The sequence below is a fragment of the Ciconia boyciana genome, chromosome 2 (genome assembly GCF_034638445.1).
Source record: "Ciconia boyciana chromosome 2, ASM3463844v1, whole genome shotgun sequence".
NCBI lineage: Eukaryota > Metazoa > Chordata > Aves > Ciconiiformes > Ciconiidae > Ciconia > Ciconia boyciana.
The window spans coordinates 129136334-129157761 of record NC_132935.1 but is presented as its reverse complement, the minus strand read 5'-3'; the positions used below and the strand labels follow the sequence as shown (position 1 = coordinate 129157761).

At 36.7% G+C, this 21428-nt stretch overlaps 1 protein-coding gene across 4 annotated transcripts in view; it reads left to right on the top strand.

The window, feature by feature from the left end:
• The window catches only part of PLCL2 (phospholipase C like 2), a 107590-nt gene that overhangs the window by 46107 nt on the left and 40055 nt on the right, over positions 1-21428 (top strand). For 3 of the 4 annotated variants that reach the window (XR_012041154.1, XM_072854023.1, XM_072854024.1), the window contains exons 3-4: positions 12811-15297; positions 18784-18987. Coding sequence is in view for 2 of the 4 variants with exons in the window: in XM_072854023.1 (XP_072710124.1) it covers positions 12811-15297; positions 18784-18987 (2691 nt within the window). In the remaining 2 variants the exon portion in view is untranslated. Of the gene's footprint in view, positions 1-12810; positions 15298-17957; positions 18322-18783; positions 18988-21428 lie in introns of those variants that run through there. The other variant, XR_012041155.1, reaches the window with a different exon arrangement.

Here is a 21428-nt window from a genome sequence, read left to right as displayed (position 1 = left end):
TGCTCTTGACTTGCATCCTTTAAGTGCTTGAAACCGTAATGTCCTGTAGTGATGCTTATTCAGCATTCCTCACAAGGTAAACTTGTAGCGTACGATCAAAACAGACCCCTTTAAAATAGAAAAAAGTCTGGAGAAAACTGCTATACCTGGTAATTTTTATTTGTTTAATTGTAACTGTTTCATAAAGCATACAGATGACTTATTAGTGTTGGTTTGTCAAAGCTATGAACATGTATGTAAATTTAAAATCTAAGGAGCCTATGCCTTGCTTATTGTTTGTTGGCTTAGGATAAAGAAATACTTTCTACTATTTGATTTTTGTAGTCTCTCTCATATCTTTCTGTTACAGGCATCTTGTATTAAATATTTGTAGCTCACTGTTCTAAGTGCTTGTAACTGTTATGCATAATTAAAGAACAGAGTTAAGGGGGAAGAAGGGCATTGATGTAGCATTCAGAATGAGAATTTGCTATAATTGTTTGACAATTGCAAATCACATACATCTGAAAATCAGCAAGGAAAACATATCAGAAGCAGCAGTATGTGGTTAGCAAAGGTACTTGGGTTCACCTCTTCTCTGCCTGTGTGATCACTGAGTGATGGTAACCTAATAAATATTTTTGGTCTAATTCAAAAGAATTGTCCTCCTTAAAAATAAGCAGTTAATTATCACTGTTTAATTATCATTGCCATCTACATAATGAGGCAGAAGTAGCAAATCAAAGATGAATTTGCAAGATCATCTTTGTTTAGCAAGTAGTATGTTTCAAAAAGTTCCAACTTCTGTACTTAATTTAATACTGAATTATGTACATGAACTCTTCATGGTATTGAAGAGTTAATATTGGTAATGGCCACTCTCCTACTTGACAAAAAGTAACTTAGCTCAAACCACAAAAGCAGAACAATTTAGCTTGTGAAGTTCCACCTCTTTAGAGTTATCTTATGAAATTTGCTAGTCCAATTACTGTTAATCAAGAAGCAGATCTGCAGACACCATTCACCATCACTAGAATGAAGGAAACCAGTTGATGAATAGAAAGCTGCAGGACAGAGGTAATGATAGTTTTTAGAATAAAAAAAAATTCTACATTTTATTCCTCTTAAGCCTGAATGTTTTACTTGGATAAAACAACCTTTAGGCAATGATTTGACTTCTGTGTTGTTCCTGGGAAACACTCAGCGACAGGAAAGGACACAAAAAGACACCAGAAACTGTCCAAGAGAGCAGATGACATTTGGATTGAAATTTGGACAAAATATATGAATTGGCAGTACAGGTGGAAATGAACTTTTTGCAATATCAGTGAAAGTGAAATTGTGTGATTTAGTCGTAACCTTGTGGTGAGAGGTTGGGTGGGATGCCCTGTATGGATGTGTGAAAAAGTCAGTCCTTTAAATTACAGAACACATCCATGGTCAATCTGCTGCTCATTTTTTGTAAGCAAGAGTTGTGTGACAGTTAGGGGAATATCATGTAGACTACTTACCACAGTAGAGGAGAGACAATGTACTTTTCTGCTTTCTGACTAAATTAGTCATTTATAACAAACACAATTATTTTCATTTGTTGGCTGTATTTGCAGCATTGAAAAATATGAATCTTATCTGCATGGAGTAAGGTGTCCTTTTCCATATTATTGTTTTTTCAGTATTTAAATTTATGTAACTTCAGTTGCATCATGGAGTACGTACCTGTGATGGCACCCTAAGATGCACGCTCTACAAGCTTGTTTTTGTCAGGTGGTTTGTCCTCTTGTCTCCCTTAGCTCTTGGTGGCATGCAGAACATGGGAATGTTGATATTCATAAAATGAAACTTAATACAGTTAATTGCAGAAGGGCTTGGGCACCGCAGCTCTCACGGAAAATAACTTCCCTCTGGGCATTGAAAATGTCCTTCAGCACGATCCCTCAGAATGAATCCTTACTTGTCTTCTGCAAATCTACCATTTTAAATCATACAAAAGTGTGAAATGTACCATATACATACAAATACATAGAATTATGTTACTTTTAATTATTAAAACTTAAGTTCTAATTATTTAGAAGTAGTTTAATTTGCTAGGAAAGCTGTAGAGTTAGGTTCGTGAACTGATTCTCAAAGGTAACAACTGAGAGGCTGGCACATTGTTTCCCTGTTTTGTGAACAGAGGACTGCCACTTCCATCTTCATGTTTCAAAACACCTTCAATGCATCTTGCTTTTTTTGCACCATTGTCAAATTTTTCAAAGCCTCATTTAATTCTACTTTGCTTATTTGGAAGTAACGTAGAAACAGCAGTCTTTAACTTGTGATCAACACATTGTGTTTGCACAAATCTGCACAGAAAATTGCCTTGTGGGTTGTGAATCAGATAGGATAGTGTCTGGGCCTGCTAGGTAGGAAAGCTGGTAAAAAAAACCAACCCCAAAACACAACAAAGCCAACCCTTACATCTGTGGGAAACTTTGGAAAAGCTGCTGGGAAGGCTTTACCAACAAGAGTGGGAAAGGGTAGGGAGGCTTGAGCCAGTGCTCACGTTCACCTCTTGCTGGTTCTGCTGTTGGTTTTGCTTTCCTCTCTGACGCTGAAGAGGAGCAGTACAGGGAGAGGTGACGCAGCTTTCTGCAGAGCCTGTGCTGCATCTGAAATCACAAAAATTTTAAACACGGTTATTGTGTTACCTTTATAAGTCCCCCACATGCTGTATTTTTGCTTTAAACTGTCCAGCCTGACAGCTGTGTTATGGAAGTTACTTATTTTGCCAATTCAGTCAAATTGTTTATGCCTGAAATGAGAAATGGAAAAATGCTGTGCTTTCTACCAGTGGAACTGACTTGCAGCTATGAATACTTGAAAAAAAACTGAGATTCACCTTCAGAATGATTGCTGTAGTAGTCTGCATGTTAAATCTTGTTGATAGGTCTTGATTAAAATGTTCATGAAAGTGTATCTTAGCTGTAATATTTGGATATTTAAAACATTATTGAAGAACTGAAAATGAAAATGCTCAGAGTTTAAATAGCTGTGCATGAAAGAGCGTCTTGCTGCTTTTAAGGATAACAGCAAAGGCTCAGAGGCTTCTTCACTCCTGAGCCATGCTGAAACCTGTTGAACCAACTTGCTTGTTAGAATCTTCCAGTATCTTCTCCTGCAGTGTCAGCTTTGTCATCTTCAGTTATTCTTTAAGCTGAAAGCATATACAACTATTATTCCTTTTTCTGATCATGGATGACTGAAAAAATACACACTTATAATAAACATGAGTTTCTCTATAGTAGTTAAAATGGTCTGTTTCCCATAGTTCAGATATAATTTCTTAGTACATGAGAATTTAGGAGTGTATAAAATACTTTCTACTTATTTATCTGGGGTTATTAGCCTTTTCACGCCGTTAAGTAATTTTTAACAACTTTCTGTCAATGCAGTTTTCTCAGTTTAAGACTGAACAGTACATAGTAGCTGCTGGTTTTCATAAATAATTATTGTAGTTTATATGAATTTGGTTAAAATATTGCTTGTTTGGATCTGAATTACACATTTTGCTTTTATCGAGCTTGTGAAAACCAGATACCTCTTTTGCTCCGTTGGAGATGTAGCCCAGAAGCCTGAACTGTAACTGACTCAATAAAATTAAAAACTTAGACATTCATGCCAAGCATAACTCAGGCTTTGGCTCTCTCAGTGCTCACAGCAGTCTGGGCAGTTTCCTTAGATGCTTCTTATTTATTTTCTTTTGAGATTAGTCTTTTCTTTTCCCCTTTCCCCTCTCATCTGTCTTGTAAATTAACCCCTGAAACCAAATACTCCTTTATTTTAATATCATAAATATGCAGATGTGCTTACATATGAAAGAATGCCTCAGTGGTGTTTGAATGTAATTTTTACTACTGTATTTTAATATTCAGATATCATATTATTAAGTTCTGTCACTATGCGTGTTGCTTTCTAAACATAACCGCATTTGTGTGAGTGACAGTAGTTGCTGCTATAAGGCAAACATATTTGGCAGCATGAAACTGCAGAATGCAGAAGTCTTAGTTACTATAGCTGATTTTTTAAGTTTAGGTCAAAATCAAACACAGTGTAAGTAGTTACAGCTCCTTTATTTTCAGTAGACTAAGCAATATGATTGTTTTCTTTCTTTTTAAAAAAATATGGATTTGTGTGTGCTGAATTATTATAGTGAAATACCACTTTGATTTAATACTTTATTTATAAAAACCTGACTAATTGATCCTCAAGAGATCAGGCATACATTTTGCCATTAGATATAAGATGAGATGGCTAAACTATTTTGGTATGTAGCCTCTTAAGGTTAAAACTGAGGCTCAGAATTAAAACTTCAAAGCTCCAGTTGAAAATGAGGAAGACCAGGAGTGCTCGCTGTTCTGTCATTTAACTGAAGAACATTTTCTAAGCAAGCTGTCATTTCTTTTTTAGTTCTCTTCATAGAACATAACCAACATGACTTGCAAACGCTAACAGAAGGAATATAATACAGTGTTTTGAGATACGAAGTGTGTTCATGCTGCTTTAGCAAGTTTTAGCATTGGAGTTAGGACATTCTCTTACTTTGCTCAGCTTGCGTCAGCTTTAAGAGCGGAGCGGGAAGGAGCAAGCAGCAGCATGCCTGTGGATGTCTTGGGCATCTTGGGGGAAGAAGCGTCTGCCTCATAGCAGAAGTTCACGGAAAGCTCCCTTGCAACGTACTGTGAGAGCATTTGAACTTTGAAGAACCTAAGGATACTTTAGACAACAACACAAAAAACATATTAAAAGAAAAATTTTCTTTACGCTTGGTAAACTGATCAAATTACTAAATAAGCTCTTCTGTAAGAAGTTCTACAAAGAAAGCCTTAGTCTAGACTTTATTTGCAAAACTATATCCTGTTATTTCCTTGCTCATCGCAGTCACAGTCCTTAACTGAGTTAAATTGTCTGCTCTAAGAGCAACAAGGACAATACAGCTACCATTTTTCTCTGCTCTTTCTAATAGGTAGTGTAGTAGTAGTCTCTCTCATGTAATGTAAATTTTCTGGTGGCCTGTTTTCTTGAAGCAAGGCAGAAGAAAATGAGCCAAAGGAGCCCTGAGAACCTCGATTCTGTTATTTTATGGTGTTGGTAGTTCTTCCTTATACTTTGCCTTTATGTTGAGTGTGTTTATGAAATTATTGATGTACATTCTGTGAGGTGGACCAAAATGAGAGATTTTCTTTTCCCTAATGACATAAAGTTCTCTTGTTAGGTCATATAGGATCTGATTTCAACAGAACAGTTTCAACTGCATTGATTTTAAACGAATTAATTTCTTGGTAAAAGTGAGTGATTCTGTTCCATCCTCCCATTTTTAATAAATTCCCTGTTTCTAGTGGTTATTTTGAACCAGCTCTGATACTTACCTGATCACATGGCAAATTGTTTCAGCTCACTAAAATTGCAGAAAACTAATTCAGCAAAAAAGGGATTTTTTTGTTTCCTGAGGTAGTGAGGTGAATCCCTTACTGTGTGACAGTTGCTAATGCAAGCCTGAGGAGCTGGGCTGAGGAGAAGGGAGATGCAGCTGGGGCAGGAGGAAGAAGAGGCAGGACAGAAAATTAATGTTTTGAAGAGGGAATTGGTTTAGCTGTATCATGAAACCATGCAATTAGCTGATCTGAAATAAAGTAGATAATTTTTGTTTGAATATTGAGCGAAGACTTGCCCTTGTGTCCATATTCCTTTAACAATAGAATTCCCTTAGTAAAAAAAGATTTAAAATAAAAAAAAAAATTACTTGTTACTTGTACAGCTAATCTTCATGTTTTTCTCCTCCCCCCCCCCCCCCCCCCCCCCGTTAGTTGTAACATTGCGTAACTGGGTCTGGCTGGGGTCAACCCACCACACATTGAAAAAATATGTTTCTCTTAAAAGATTTCTGCAAACAGCAGATATGCCATGAATACCAATTTGGCAAAATATTTAAATACTGAGCTCAAATATAGTGATTCACTACGAGTGGGAGGCCTTGTGTTTTCCAAATAGCTGATGTTTTGTCTCCCTCCCAAATGCCTATTATTTCAGTTGAGGACTCTTTACTTTGTCTTCAATACAACTGCTCAGTGCTGTGTACCATTAAACAGTGGCTACAGTTCCGTTCAGAAACTATTCTACATGATGTGATTTAATATGTGCCGTTTCTGAAGTGTTTGGGATTCTGTTAGCTGAACTGCTAATTACTTGGAGAGTTTTTTCTTGTTTTGATTTTCACGTGCTCTGCAAGCTTTGGACAGCTGTGTTAAAGTATTATAAAGTACGTGCTTTTTAGTGAATTTGGGTCACTGTGTTAGTAAGAATCTCCTAGTAATGGCAACTTAAAAGGTACTGACTAGGAAGAACGCAGATGCTTGGCTAGAGGAGAGAAGCTAAATGGTGGCTGTCAGCAGATTCTTCTGCTGTTGTTGATTCCAGGAGAATGAGGCTGAGAGAGGGTGCACCAAGGACATAGACCTCCTGCCTTCGAGGGTATGGCTCCTAATAATGAAATGCCTTTCCTGCCCCACCTTCTCTCTTCTTTCCATCCCCCTTTCTCCCCTTTTCCCACCCTCTTCCAAAGAAGACTCTCAGTCTGCCTTTAACTGCATATAACTTTTGAAATCAATGCTAAATTTTGTGTAACCAAGATGAAACGTTGCTGATTTTAGTTACCTGTTATTTTCCTTCCTTTTTTTCTACTGACTCCTTCACACAAAAACTTGCTTAGCTTCTTTTATAATGCTGCATGTTATGTTCTGGAATGAGCTGGCAGCTGTACGTAGGCAACCTATACGTAATAATTAGTTCTTTTTGTGTGGGTTTGCAGAAATAAGTGGTCCTGTTTATTATTGCTGTATCAGTTAAAAATATTTTTTCAAAGAAAACCCTAAATGTTTTTGCAATGAAAATATTTATAGAGAGAAGGATAATATGATACTGACATTGTATTTGTAACTCATTTGCTGATCTATGTCTCCATTTATTTCTCTAAAACCACAGGTGAAACCTTAGAAAAGAACAAATTACTGATATTTTCATATTTTCATTAAAATGCATTTAGAAATTGAATGTTTTAAAATATTGCCTTAAATATCTGTGTTGTTTTCCTTTGAATAGACCTAACTATATATAGACATACCCGAATGCTTTCTTAAGTATAAATTAAATCTATAAAATTCAGGGTTTTTATTTTGCAGGGTTCTGAAAAAAAATGGTTAGGAATCTTAATTAAATAAATGAAGCTTCAATTTTTATTTTTTTAAACTAACCACTTCCTGAAATAGGCTTATATTATACATCATGTTGTTAAGCTAGGTGATTTTGCAATTGCTGCTGAATTGCATTTGATGAAGACAGGCAGTTTTCCTACTCAAATTGGCTACTTAAGTATCACATGCGCTATAAAAGCAAGTCATCAATGAGTTGTATAGTGTCAGAAGAGTAGTTCACTCTCTGTTCATCATGGAGATCATTAGGCTCTCTGTTCTCATTATAAAGTAGTGAATTGTATTGCAACTGTTGGCTACAGATGTACGTTAAATTACTTCTGAAACAGCTTTTACGCTATATGACATTAAATAGTAGTGTGATTAAAAAAAAATAAAATGAACCAAACTTAGGCATGGGCTGTGTTCTCACCTACTCACCAGTAATTGTTCAGAGTGTTGCCACAACACTGACCCTCAGATTCACAAACATGTCACTTAATTCAGAACTTACATGCAAAAAAAATTTGATTTATTTAAAAGCTCTTGAGACACTGTACGTGATTGCAGTCTTGTTACTACACATGTACGGACATTGCCATCTTTGCTAGGCTGAATGGCTCAGCATCCATCTTGTTTCTATTTAAGAAGGCATTCTTGGGACTGTGGCTCCTGCAGACTGTGTGCCATCGTTGCCACAGGGTCTGTGAGTTTCTTCACACATTGTCAAAGCTCAGCCATTTACAGTCAAAAAGCCTGCAGCGAGGTGCTGGGGTTGAGGGGAGGTGTCTTGTGCTCTGTTTTTTTATGTAGTTGCTTGGTTGGCAGAGCACTCACGGACTCATTGAGTGGCTGGGCTCTAGTCCTTCTGCCTGGGGACCTTCAAACGCTCAGCTCCTCGTGTGCTAGCCACATGCTCTCAAGACTAGGATGGAGCTGCCTTCCATGCTTCTGATGAGCCTCTGGTATATAAACACGAATGGAGATTTTGTATGGTTAGAGGATAAACAGGAAGCAGCAGGATCTGTCACCTGGGGAGGTGGGTATTCCTCTCAGAGGGCAAAATTCAGTGTTCAGGTCCCTGCTGCATGGGCTGTTTGTACGTTTTGCATTCAGGGTCACCAAGTGAAGTGTTTATGGAGTAATGACATCAGGGACTTTCACTTTCCAGACGAGTGTGCTAAAAATGTGTCATTCTGCCACTTCCTCTTGTTACCATTGTCTTTTCTTTGTACAACCCTCTGTCCCAAAAGGAGTACCTTAGTGGGCTAAATGCGGATAGAGGCCTTAATCTTCAAATCCCAGTTAGCATGAATACTGCATCAAAGCTGCAGGTAGCTGCTTTAGTCATGGCGAGAGGCAGGATCGCAGACACCCATCTCCGCGGTTTGCATTGGCGAGCCTAAGGACCGCTCTGTATTGGCAGATGGAAGGACGGTCCTGCGCAGTGCTCCAGTTGCAGCCCCTCACTTCCCACCTCGGAGGGGTGGCAGGCCCCTGCCTTGGGCTCTAAGTTACTTCCGAAATTGTTCTAGATTCCACTGTACTGAGCAGTACCTAAACTTCTTGGTAACTCTAGGATTGAATGTTTTTTGAAGTACTGCTTTCCCCATGGTGTCTTCTGGGGCATGATTCATTTGGGCATTTACAGGTTGTAAAGTTCATTCTCTGCATCCTTTCCTTTAGTAAATATTTGCAAACCTTGCACTGTTCATTGTTTCCTCTGTCATCCTGATCTATTATATTATCAAATGTCTGTTTGAACTCCACCACTGTCCTTATCAGTACCCGTGGTTATTGGAATTGCTCTTTCAGTAATTTTATCATAAAGTTGCATGTATTAAAAGCTTTGCTGTTCAGGAATGATGGGCATATCTCTCAACATCCGATTCAGGATTCGTTGTCATCTCCAGAATTCTGTTTTGTAGATAGTGCTGTCTTAGTCACACAACCATTTCTTTGTCTGTACCTTGAGGGGAATAAAAAAAAAGTTATCATGGAAATACTCTTCCCTGTTTGCTCTTTTAAGCCTATTTCTCCAGCTGTCTCTGTCTCTTAAGTGCTGTAGATGTCAGCTGGGATTATTTCTGTTTTATAAACAGCTAGAAACTTTGCTTTCTGTTGCTACCAACTCCTGGATAAACTAACTCTTTGTGTTGTCACTTGTAGCGAATATTAGCAAAGTTTCACAACAGTTTTATCTGTTTCTCAAAACTTCTTTCAGGTGACCTTGGATGTAGTACATATGGTTGTAGGAAATGTATTGATGAGGTGGTCATTCTGGTTTCATATATAAAGTCTTCTGAAGAACAGGCAGTCTTTAGGGGAAGTCCTGACTTGTGATTACAGTACCTGTTATAATCTGAAGATTGACATGGTCTTCATTGTGTGAGAGATCCTAGAAGGACTCTGAAAGTTGTTTCAGCACAAAAATTGTAGCTTCTGCCCTGGACGGAATTATGCATCTGCCCTGTAGAGCCAGTCTCACTTCAAGCATCTTGAACAGCATCAAGAACTTTTTAAGTCTTATGAATGCCGAGAAGTCACTCCTGTGTTCGTTCAGATACATACAGTTTTCTGATGTGCCAGTCTTTTTGCTTCAAGGCAGACTTAAGACCATGAGAGACCTGACCCAGTTCATGAATGTCACTCCACTTTCAGGGTGAAATCCTCCACATCATATAGCAGAATGTATCTGCCTCCTTCTCCATGCCAGACTATATCTCTGAGGCTCACAAACCCATTTAATACAGTTTGTGCACACTCTATGCAATTGCATTCTCAGCTTATGAGTGAGAGTTTCTTTTCTGTTTCTTTTCAGACAGGTGGATAATTCAGAAGGGTGGATAATTCTGGCCAGCGTCTTTGGGAAAATATCCTTTAAGTTCTTCTGTTTATGCAGATTGATTGTGACTGCTGTGTCTCTATCAGGATGGGGACTCGCAGAACCAATCTAGTAGCTCAGGATCATTGATCTCTGGAGAAGCAAAAACTTATGAAGGGTGTTCTGAAGCTCAGAGCTGTGAGAAAATCACAAGAGTATTTTAAAATTTGTCTTCACGGTTGTCACATTCAGACAGTGATGTCTACCAGTATCAGGCTTTATATGAATAAGCCAAGTGGTGAGATTGCTTGAATGTTGAATGCAGAATACTGTCGAACTGGTTTCAAATTAATCTGGCAGGAAAGCAAAATAGTCTTGCAGGTGTGGTAGATGGAATTATTCCTCTGATCTGCATGTGTAAACTCCAATTCAGTCTTTAGGTAACTAGAGTTGGGAATGAGGTTGCCTTGAGATGGACCTATTTACGTCAGATGGCATCAAGAAATGGCAGATTTTTTTCTCTCTTACCATTCAGTGTCTTGGATCAAACACAATCCTGATCATAGAGAAAGGCATAGAGCTTTCTTCTGCTTGGAAATACTCATCATGGTCAGGCAAGGTAATACTTCCCAGGCCTTGACAGTTCTGGTGTCAGGAGGTTATCTGTCAGCTGTCTCTCACTGAAGAGTTCAAGAAATATATTCCCCTCCTAGATCTGTGACTGAGAAATCTGGAGCATTAAGGAGTTTCACCATGCTTCATTCCAAGCCCTAAAATACTGGACAGGAATGTCATTGCTCATTTCTGTGGGGCTGTCCCTTGCCGCTTTTTCAGGTTAGGAGATGTAGATAGACAGGTAGCCAGACAAGAAGCTATGCTTAAAATAGAACAAAAATCTTTATAAACAAAAATCACTTTTTTTTTTTTTAAATTAAAGAAATTTGCTTTTGTTTGAAAGCAATCTCTTGCCCAAACTACATGTAATGAGATTCCAAGAGTCAACCCTGTGTGGTATCCATTTCAGGTGTTTGATCTGGAGTTAGAAATAAAACAGTCCTCTGTAGGGTTATTCACTTTTACTGGTCTCTTGAGAACTTGCATAAAGCAAATTCAGCTGTCATTAAAGGTGCAAGAATTGTATGGTTGATTAATTTTCTCAAACACGGAACAGCAAATATTGTCTGCTTACTTTACTCATCATTGTTTTCAGTGAAAGGCTTTTTGGATGCTTATAAATTAAATTACAAAACCAGAATTCTGCATTTTTAATTTAATGAAATTAAACATACAGTACATATGCACTGAACTGGAAATGCTTTCTGTAATGGATGGTTTTTATTTGAACATCTGTTCAGCGTAGCAATCGTTGAAAGTTTTCTTTCCCTCTCCTTTCTGCCATGCAAGCAATGCTGGTTTGCACTGGAACGTACTTCAAATGAAAAACTATTAGAGGGAAAATCAACATGCTTTTTGTATAAAGCTGGAAAAGTAGTTTTTTGAGCCGTTCTGGAATATAAGAACACTTCTAAATAGGGTATCTAAAATAAAAAGATTATTTCATGGAAGTATTATTTTGGACTAAAAGTTAGCTTGTCAAGACACATGGTGCTTTAAAAAAAAACCCCAAAACACAGCATTTTTTCAGTCTCAGAAAATGCAGATAATGAAAGCACACAGTTCTCCTAAATTCAGTTCTTTCTCATGAAATGGATTATACTTAAGTGATCCGTTACCGATTTATTTGCACTTGTTTGAATTAATACAAACAGCAAGTAGAGGTAGCTAAATGACATTATTTTTTTGTTCCTTTTTTAAAAAAATGGCTTATATATATGGTTTTCTACCCAAGCTTTCTCTAATAAACTAAGACCTCTGGGTTATTTAATTGTTTTAAGAGCAAAGGTGAATCACTTTTGCTTCCCTTCCTGACCAGGTCTTGCATTTTCCGTTCAAGTTCTTTCTAATGATACGCAGCTTCTTTGGAACCAGTTAAACTTTAATCGTCTGAGACTGTTCCCTCTTGAGTCACTGTCATATTTCCTGAAGCTCAGAACTTGCAGTGAATTGTATCTGCTCCAGTCCAGTCACTTGTGTTCCAGCGTAGCTTCTTAAGACTAACGTGGATGTTTTCCTAGTACAGGGGTGGGATGCATGTGTCAATGCTCCGGGCAGTCTGTGTCAACATGGATGGGTGCAGTAGAAAAGGGAGCTATGCATAGTAAGTGCTGTTAACGTCTTGTATACTTAGATTAGGACCATGTCCTATGGATTTTATGTAGTTAATTGTGTATTAATGTTTCTCTGGTGTTCATGAGGACCCTGTCGGCATGGTATTAAAGCCTTATATTCTATACTGACAAAGTTCAGCAACTATCTGTAGGACTGTATAAGGACTCAGAGGAAAGCTTACTTCCTACTGCCTTGGCTATAGAACCCATTATCTCTGTAAGTAGGTTATTACAGATAAAATGCATGTATACAGCATTATTATTTCATTAGCATTCAAAATTTGCTTTTTTCAATTTTCTGTTCATATAAAATATATTTTAAAAAAACAACCAAACCTTGGAAGATTATTTATATAGGCAAGAACAAATATTAAGCCATTATTAGTATTTTCATTTGTGATGATTCCAGTGAGAATTTCCATCTTACTGGTCATCGCACAGGTGCTAGACCTTTTTGAACTACTTTATGAACTTTCAGCTGTAAGTTGAAACCTATTTCAATGTTGAGCAATATCATACTGATACATGTTTTATTCTTTCCCCCCTTGTTTACCAGGATGGTACGAAACAAAAGCGAGAACGGAAAAAGACCGTGTCATTTAGCAGTATGCCAACTGAGAAGAAGATCAGCAGTGCAAGTGACTGTATAAATGCGATGGTTGAAGGCTCTGAGCTCAAAAAGATTCGATCCAACTCTAGGGTGTATCACCGATATTTTCTCCTAGATGCAGATATGCAGTCTCTACGCTGGGAACCTTCAAAAAAGGATTCTGAAAAAGCAAAGATTGATATTAAATCAATCAAAGAAGTTAGAACAGGAAAAAATACAGATATTTTTCGCAGCAATGGAATATATGACCAGATATCAGAAGACTGTGCATTTTCAATTATATATGGAGAAAACTATGAGTCACTAGATCTTGTTGCTAACTCAGCAGACATTGCAAATATTTGGGTTACTGGCTTAAGATACCTGATTTCTTATGGAAAACATACTCTAGATATGATAGAAAGTACTCAAGATAATATGCGGACTTCATGGCTTTCACAAATGTTCAGTGAATCAGATGTAGATGATTTGGGACATATACCCCTGTGTAATGCTGTACAGTTTATAAAAGACTTAAATCCTGGTTTAAAAACTAATAAAATTGAACTAAAATTCAAGGAGTTACATAGATCCAAGGAAAAAACTGGTACTGAAGTAACAAAAGAAGAGTTTATTGAAGTTTTTCATGAGCTTTGTACCAGACCTGAAATCTATTTCCTGTTGGTTCAGTTTTCAAGCAATAAAGAATTCCTAGATACCAAGGACCTCATGATGTTTTTAGAAGCAGAACAGGGTATGGCACACGTCACGGAAGAAATAAGCCTTGAAATTATTCAGAAATACGAGCCAGCCAAAGAGGGCCAGGAAAAGGGTTGTCTTTCTATAGATGGTTTTACGAATTACCTTACTTCACCAGACTGCCACATATTTGATCCAGAACATAAAAAAGTTTGTCAGGACATGAAACAACCTTTATCTCATTATTTTATAAATTCATCTCATAATACATACTTGATAGAGGATCAGTTTCGAGGGCCTTCTGACATCACAGGTTACATTCGCGCTCTTAAAATGGGTTGTCGAAGTGTTGAACTGGATGTATGGGATGGTCCGGATAATGAGCCTGTGATTTACACAGGGCATACAATGACATCGCAGATTGTCTTCCGTAGTGTGATTGACATTATTAACAAGTATGCATTTTTTGCTTCAGAATACCCTCTTATTTTGTGTTTAGAAAATCATTGTTCTATTAAGCAGCAGAAAGTTATGGTACAACACATGAAGAAAATTTTGGGGGACAAACTACATACACAGTCTCCAAACATTGAAGAGTCTTATCTTCCATCACCGGAATCACTTAAAGGGAAAATACTAATTAAAGCAAAGAAGCTTTCTTCTAATTGTTCTGGACTAGAGGGAGATGTTACAGATGAAGATGAAGGAGCAGAAATGTCACAGAGAGTGGGGAAAGAGGGGGTAGAACAGCAGAACTCGATGACGGGGAAGCGATTTCAGCTCTGCAAAGAACTCTCTGAGTTGGTAAGCATATGTAAATCAGTTCAGTTCAAAGAGTTTCAAGTTTCATTTCAGCTCCAGAAGTACTGGGAAGTGTGCTCGTTTAACGAAGTGCTTGCTAGCAAATATGCCAATGAAAACCCAGGAGACTTTGTAAATTATAACAAACGTTTTCTTGCGAGAGTTTTCCCCAGTCCTATGAGGATTGACTCTAGTAACATGAATCCCCAGGACTTTTGGAAATGTGGTTGTCAGATAGTAGCAATGAACTTTCAGACGCCTGGCTTAATGATGGATCTTAACATTGGTTGGTTTCGGCAAAATGGAAACTGTGGCTATGTCCTTCGTCCTGCTATCATGAGAGAAGAAGTATCCTTCTTCAGTGCGAATACGAAAGACACCGTGCCTGGAGTTTCGCCTCAGCTGCTTCATATTAAAATCATTAGTGGGCAAAACTTTCCTAAACCCAAAGGATCAGGTGCCAAAGGTGATGTTGTGGATCCTTATGTCTATGTTGAAATACATGGAATCCCTGCCGACTGTGCAGAGCAAAGGACGAAAACTATGCATCAAAATGGGGATAATCCAATTTTTGATGAAAGCTTTGAATTTCAAATAAATTTACCAGAACTAGCTATGGTGCGTTTTGTAGTACTGGATGATGATTACATTGGGGATGAGTTTATCGGGCAATACACTATTCCCTTTGAGTGTCTACAGACTGGCTATCGGCACGTTCCTCTGCAGTCTTTAACTGGTGAAATTTTAGCACATGCTTCCTTGTTTGTGCATGTGGCCATTACTAATCGAAGGGGTGGTGGGAAACCTCATAAGCGGGGCCTCTCTGTGAGGAAGGGCAAGAAATCAAGGGAATATGCTTCTATGAGAACATTATGGATTAAAACAATAGATGAAGTGTTCAAGAATGCTCTCCAACCTATTCGGGATGCCACGGATTTGAGAGAAAATATGCAGGTACAGTTTTTACAATGAATTTATCAGTTCTTACGTGAATTTCTGTATTATGATGCATATGGAATATATATTTTTAAGAGTCTTACTGCATTTTCTAAGTTAGGTTATTTGAGTCCAGTGCTGAACAGCTTTAAAAACGGATTATGTCAGAGCAGCCTTTTAGGTGATAACTGTCTACTGAGGTAACCATGGATGCATATGCGTATTTTGTTGAAAGTGAACTGGAAATGCGACTCCAGTGTTAGAACTCAAGCCTGTTGACTCGTCCTATGTCTCTGAAGGAATGTTAGATATACACTAGAGGAACATATGGCAATATTTTAGTTTTAGAAAATTAAGTTAAATAGAAATGCAGGAGGAAAGTACAGCTGATAGAAAAAGGAGACTTTACTGCTTATTAGAAAACTTCTTGTACGTGAAAGCGTGGTTAGCATAGTTTCATTGAGGTTTTGTTTTTTCCTCATTCCAAAACAGAAGGTAGTACTTTCAGAAAGACCACTTGCTTTCCATGATTCTTCCTAGCAACAATATGTTAGAAATACATGGAATTAGAAGGTATTAGAAGACATCCTCTAGAAGAAATTACATTACCTTAAAGGTCACATAAGGTAAACACATTGAATTTCAGGAAAAAGTACAGGCTGAGGTGCTTGTTTTTGTGGAAGCCAAGAGATCCCACTTCAAAAATGCATTGTTTGGAGATTCCAATAAAGATTCCAGGTAAATAAACCCTTTTGGACATAGATTAGAGTGAGTTGTAAAGTTGTGTTTGTTTTATTTAATAAAGCTTTTAACTATCTATAAAGTTCTGATGGAATACTAGCAGTGATCCGTAAAATTAAGCATAGTCATTTCAAATGAAGTGGCCTATTAAATCCTCTTACTCTTATGTAATGTTAAGGGGAAACTGATTAAAGGAAAAGTCTGAGACGATTCTGGATTTTAAAGGCACATCAGTGTAGTTAAATTTTCTTCGTGAATAATCTTATATTGAAGAGATTTTAATAGTAATACAGTTTTAAAACTGATTTTTCTTCATAGGAAAGAAGAAATTAGTACAGCATTATGAAGCTTTCCTATTCCACTTGGTATATAAAACTGCTATACTAAAAAGATTATTAAAAAAAAATACGGGGATGATGTTTTGACTCATAAATGTTTCACATTATGGGCTACATATAAAGTGAACTTTACCTGTAGTTAACCTATTGAAGGCTAGAATTCTGTTATATAAAGGATGCTGTATTTTAAGATACCTTTCAAGGAAGAGCTGAACCTAAGATTTGAGGAAACAGTGAAAATATACAGTCTTTGTAGCTACTTTAAACTCTTTACTGTATATGCTGCAGTATTTTCCAGAACTGATATAATTGAAAATGGGCTCTACAGTGTGGTTTCTTTGAACAGGATATATTAAAAGGTATTTTATGTATTTTATTCTGTCAGTTTGAAAGTTGTGCTATCAACTAAATTCATCATTATCATCTCTCAACATGCTATCAAGAAGATATTTTAGGTACATGAGGGAATATTAGTTTTGCATAGCTTTACTGACAGATTATATAATTTAAATTTTATTTATAGAATTTAAACTCTGCGTAACTAAGGTTTTACAGCTCATAAAAGTAAATAAACCACTCAAAATAAATATCAACTTATGTTAGGGAATGTGAGATTTGTTTAATTTCTGTATTACTGAAATTTTGCCTTATAAATTGTTATGATTTTTATGATGTCCCCACAAGCTAGATTATAAAGGGCAAAGTTGTTTTTTTTTAAATATAAGATGGAAGAAGAGAAAAGAAGAAAGTGTGCAACAGTGAGTTTAATGGTTTCTCTAAATCTGTATACAAATAGCCTTTTTTCTTCCTTGTGTACTACACTGTCGTGGCAACGGTACTACATTATCGTGACAAAAGCTGATGTCATAACTTGTTGTTACATAGTAGTCCCTGATAAAAGTATAACATGAGTGATTAAACTGGATGTGATGTTGCATGTTTAAATTGCTTGACAGTATGAGGGATAGTCTCTGGATGTAGGGTTGGAAGTCCAAAGGCAAGAGTTATAGCTGTAGTTCTGTCCTGCCTGCCATTAGTTAATATATACATTCCCTGGGTCCTCGTTAACCTCTCTGTAAAATTGTTGTTCATAATGTCTTACCCATCATGTTTATCTCAAACAAAATCTGTTTGAATGGGCTTCCCAATGTCTGTGTTTTCAACTACGTAATTATTGTGTCTTTAAGGTGTAGTCCAGTTAATAAAAGTAGTTTCTGTTTCCTGGACATGTACTAGATGCTACTAAACATTTACTTAAAAGTACACTGTAAGTGACTGTAGTAGGTGTCATTTAGTATTCACATAATTTTGCATGAATATGCTATATATATGTGTTTTGAAGTCTACTTTGGGTATTTTGTCTCAAAAAGGGACAGCAACATATTTCACATTTGATTCCTGTTTGTATTAAGGTTGGCATTATGTCTCTCTAAGAAATTTGTCCACAAATGAGTCTTACCATGCCAGCAAGACGGAAAGTGGTTCTGATTCAAATGAAAATCTGTGTCAGATACCCTGCATGGGTAAGACGCGAGAGAAGGGAGCACTGAGCACATTTGTAGCTTAAATATACCATGTTTTTGTTTTTGTTTCCTACAGGAACACAAACTCCAGACCTGCCATAGATCACCAGCTCCCACTTGGTACAAAAATCCTAAATTCATTACAGTGCTGAGAATATTCCCATCATGGAATTTCAGTGGCTACTTGGAGTCACATTGTATTTCTAGTACTTGAAATTTTCTTCAAGTTTAAACGTCTGGTTTTATATTCTACCGTATTGGATATAAAATACAACTATAATAAATTTTAGGAAAAGGTACAAAATTGGTATTTAAGTACCTTAAAAATTCACTTAAGTGTGATTCCGTGATAGGAATGACATCGATAGTGGAGTGCTGGGTTTGTGAATCACACCAAATGGGAGCCAGCAGATCCACAGCACGTCTGGACTATAGTTCAGGTATGTTTAAAGTTACAAATGGGCTGAATTCCTCCTTCCACTTCACTTTGCTTATTTGGGACAATCAGCACATAATATTTTGTTTCTCTTGGTGGCACTTTAAAAATTACTTTGAATTGTCTTTTAGAATTTTTCAAAATATATAACCAGTATGTTTTAGAATTCATTTATTTGCATGGTTAATTTTAGTGGTGATAGAGACCAGACATACTTGTTCTAAATAGATTCCCCCCCCCTCCCCCCCCCCGTGACAAGTATAGAATTCTGTTTGAATTTTTAACATTCTTGGTAAAATGTATGTGTAATATTGGTTGCTTTGGAAAACTGCCAGTTCTTCAGGGAAAAGCTGTGGTAATTCCACATTGTATCTCAACTATAACAGTGAAGTATTTTATCCTGAAAGAATGAGACATTAAAATGCATATTTAACTGTAAAGAAAACTCTTTCTTTCCTTTTTGCAGAATGCTGTAGTTTCATTCAAAGAATTATGTGGCCTCTCTCCTGTAGCAAATCTTATGCAGTGCATTTTGGCAGTGTCTACGCGCTTGGTTGGGCCTGATAATACACCCTTGGTAGTACTGAATCTCAATGATCAGTATCCGACGATGGAGCTCCAAGGGATTGTTCCGGAGGTCTTGAAAAAGATTGTAACAGCATATGACATGGTGAGTAGTCCTTTGTGGTTATTTTATATGCTATTTGAAAGACTTTCGTTTTGTAATATACAGTACCATGCCTGTTTTGAAAGGTCATTTTAACTGTGACTTCCTGTTTCATGCTTCATTACACGTGCTTGAAAGTCGTTCCCATGAAGGTACAGCAACTGATAGTGTTTTCATATTGAGTAAAGCAGAGAGATTAATATACTGCATGCAAATACATAAGTGTTTGTACAGTTCAGAAGACAAAGAGATTATAATCAAGAGGATTTAACATGAAGAGGATGTATTAATTTACCTGTTTTGCAGTAACATGAAACTTTTTGCATATCTATAAACCTCTTACATTAATTTGCTACTTTACATTTTCCAGTTTGTGGACCTTGATTTCTTTTGGCTTTGACTCAACATAGAATAGAAAAATGTCAGGAACTGCTTTTAGGAATTGTAGTTTTATAAGCACCTTGAAGTGTTAAATTCTACACATACCTTTTCATTTTCCTTTGCTATATCTTTCTTATAGATCTCATTTGATTAGGCATTGTTACATCTGTAAGCAGCTGTAATGTTAACTTCAGCCCTTATACTTCAGTAAATATGTAAATTGTGACTTTAGAGACTGGAAATTAAACATTTTGCAAGAAGGAAGGAATAACTAATACACAGAGAAATACTGATTTACATCTGCCTTGCATTAATTTAAAGTATGGAAAAAAGATCCAGACAAGTGTGATTTGAAATGTCCTCCCTACTTCCACTGAAGTAATCTGGCACGGAGTAATTGAGCCTTTATTTCTTTATTCAATGGTTTCTTTAATTTGATATATCATCTGACAATAAGTAAACATTTCTAGGATAATTTTGCTATGATTTTGTGTGCTAGAATGGGAAACCTCACCTGGCAGGATCAAGTCACTGTTTAAAAACAGTCCTTGCTATTTAAAGAAAGAAAATGAAGGAAAATAAACCAGTAGCCCAGTTTCATATATATCTTTTAAACCGCTTTCTAAAGAAAAAGTAGCTTTAGAATAATACTATACCAAAGTCCAAAAAGCACTCATTAGTAATTAGCAATTTGGGTAGAGTTTATGCAGTTCAGTGATGATGTAAATACAAGAGAATTTGATTGGAATGGTAGCACAGTTACAAGAAGATAGTGGTATATCCTCTTAGTGGCAGCTTATAGGATATCACTATAATTAGGATGGAAACAAGCTTGATTGTTGGGATTACACCTGTAACACGTACGTAATGAAGTTCTGTCTTGTTGATGGAGATGTCTCTACCAGCAGTTTGTTCTGATGTGGTGATGCTGCTTGTTAGTTATTAAGCTCTTCCAGATATTTAAAATCTTTTTGTGAGTCTGGATTAAATATTTTGTTTGAATGTCGCTTAGATAGAGGTGACTCATGACTCCAGAAATCTTTACAATCTAAGTTTGGTTCGCTCTTTGTCTCTCACCTACGTTTTTTTCCCCTGCATCCTGTAGTCTACACATGATTTTAATATTTGTGTACTGTAGAAATCTATACTTTATTTTCACATGTAAGAATAATGGAATATTTATTTAGTGGCATGTTCAAAACATTTTTCCATCTCCTGTTCTCTAAAGGATAAAGACTCAATTTTATACAAAGACAAAGAGTATGATAGTGCTTCTAGCTCTAAATGATATTGAAGATAAGTAAAAATTAAGATTATTTTTGTCAAATAAAACTCATAAATTAAAATGATGAGATGCGTTTCAATTTGTGAAACTTTGGTCTTGCCAATACTCTGTCCAGTTCGACAAAAGGTTTTAAGCAAATAAAATCTGTAGGGTATACTGGAAAATGAAGTCAGCCGTGGGAGCCATAGTCATAGCTCTTATTTCTGAAAACACATTGTGAAACAGTGGGAGACATCCATATCATCCTTTTCTCAAGGAGAGCAGAAGAGATGTGAAGCTCTTTAGCTCATATATTGATATTTGCTATAGTGGCAGATGTTTAGAGCCTGATACTATCGTGGATAGTGTTCTTTTTGTGTGTTTTTGGTGTAAATTAATATAGTGAGCCCTCAAAATGACACATTTTATCTCAATGGTTGGTTTTGGCTTGGGGACTTTTTTGACCTGGTTAATTAACAGGTGGGTGTAAAATTCAGCTTAATAATGAGAAGCCTTATCTAGAATTAAGAAAGGGTAGATGTACTGTCGAAGTAATGATTACCTGTCTTATTTTCTGCTGGCTTAGGCCTCAACATAGGTCAAAACTGTATAACTATGTTCTTCCAGTGTGTCAAGTACTGTAAATATGAAATCATGTTAATAACAGGGATTGTGTTAAATGTTTATTAAATAAACCTTGGCTAGTACCATAAATGCATAGGCTGTCATTACCTTGTGTGCATTCTCAATGTGGCACATGTAATGATATTCCCAAAGTACTGCTGTTTCAGGATCACGG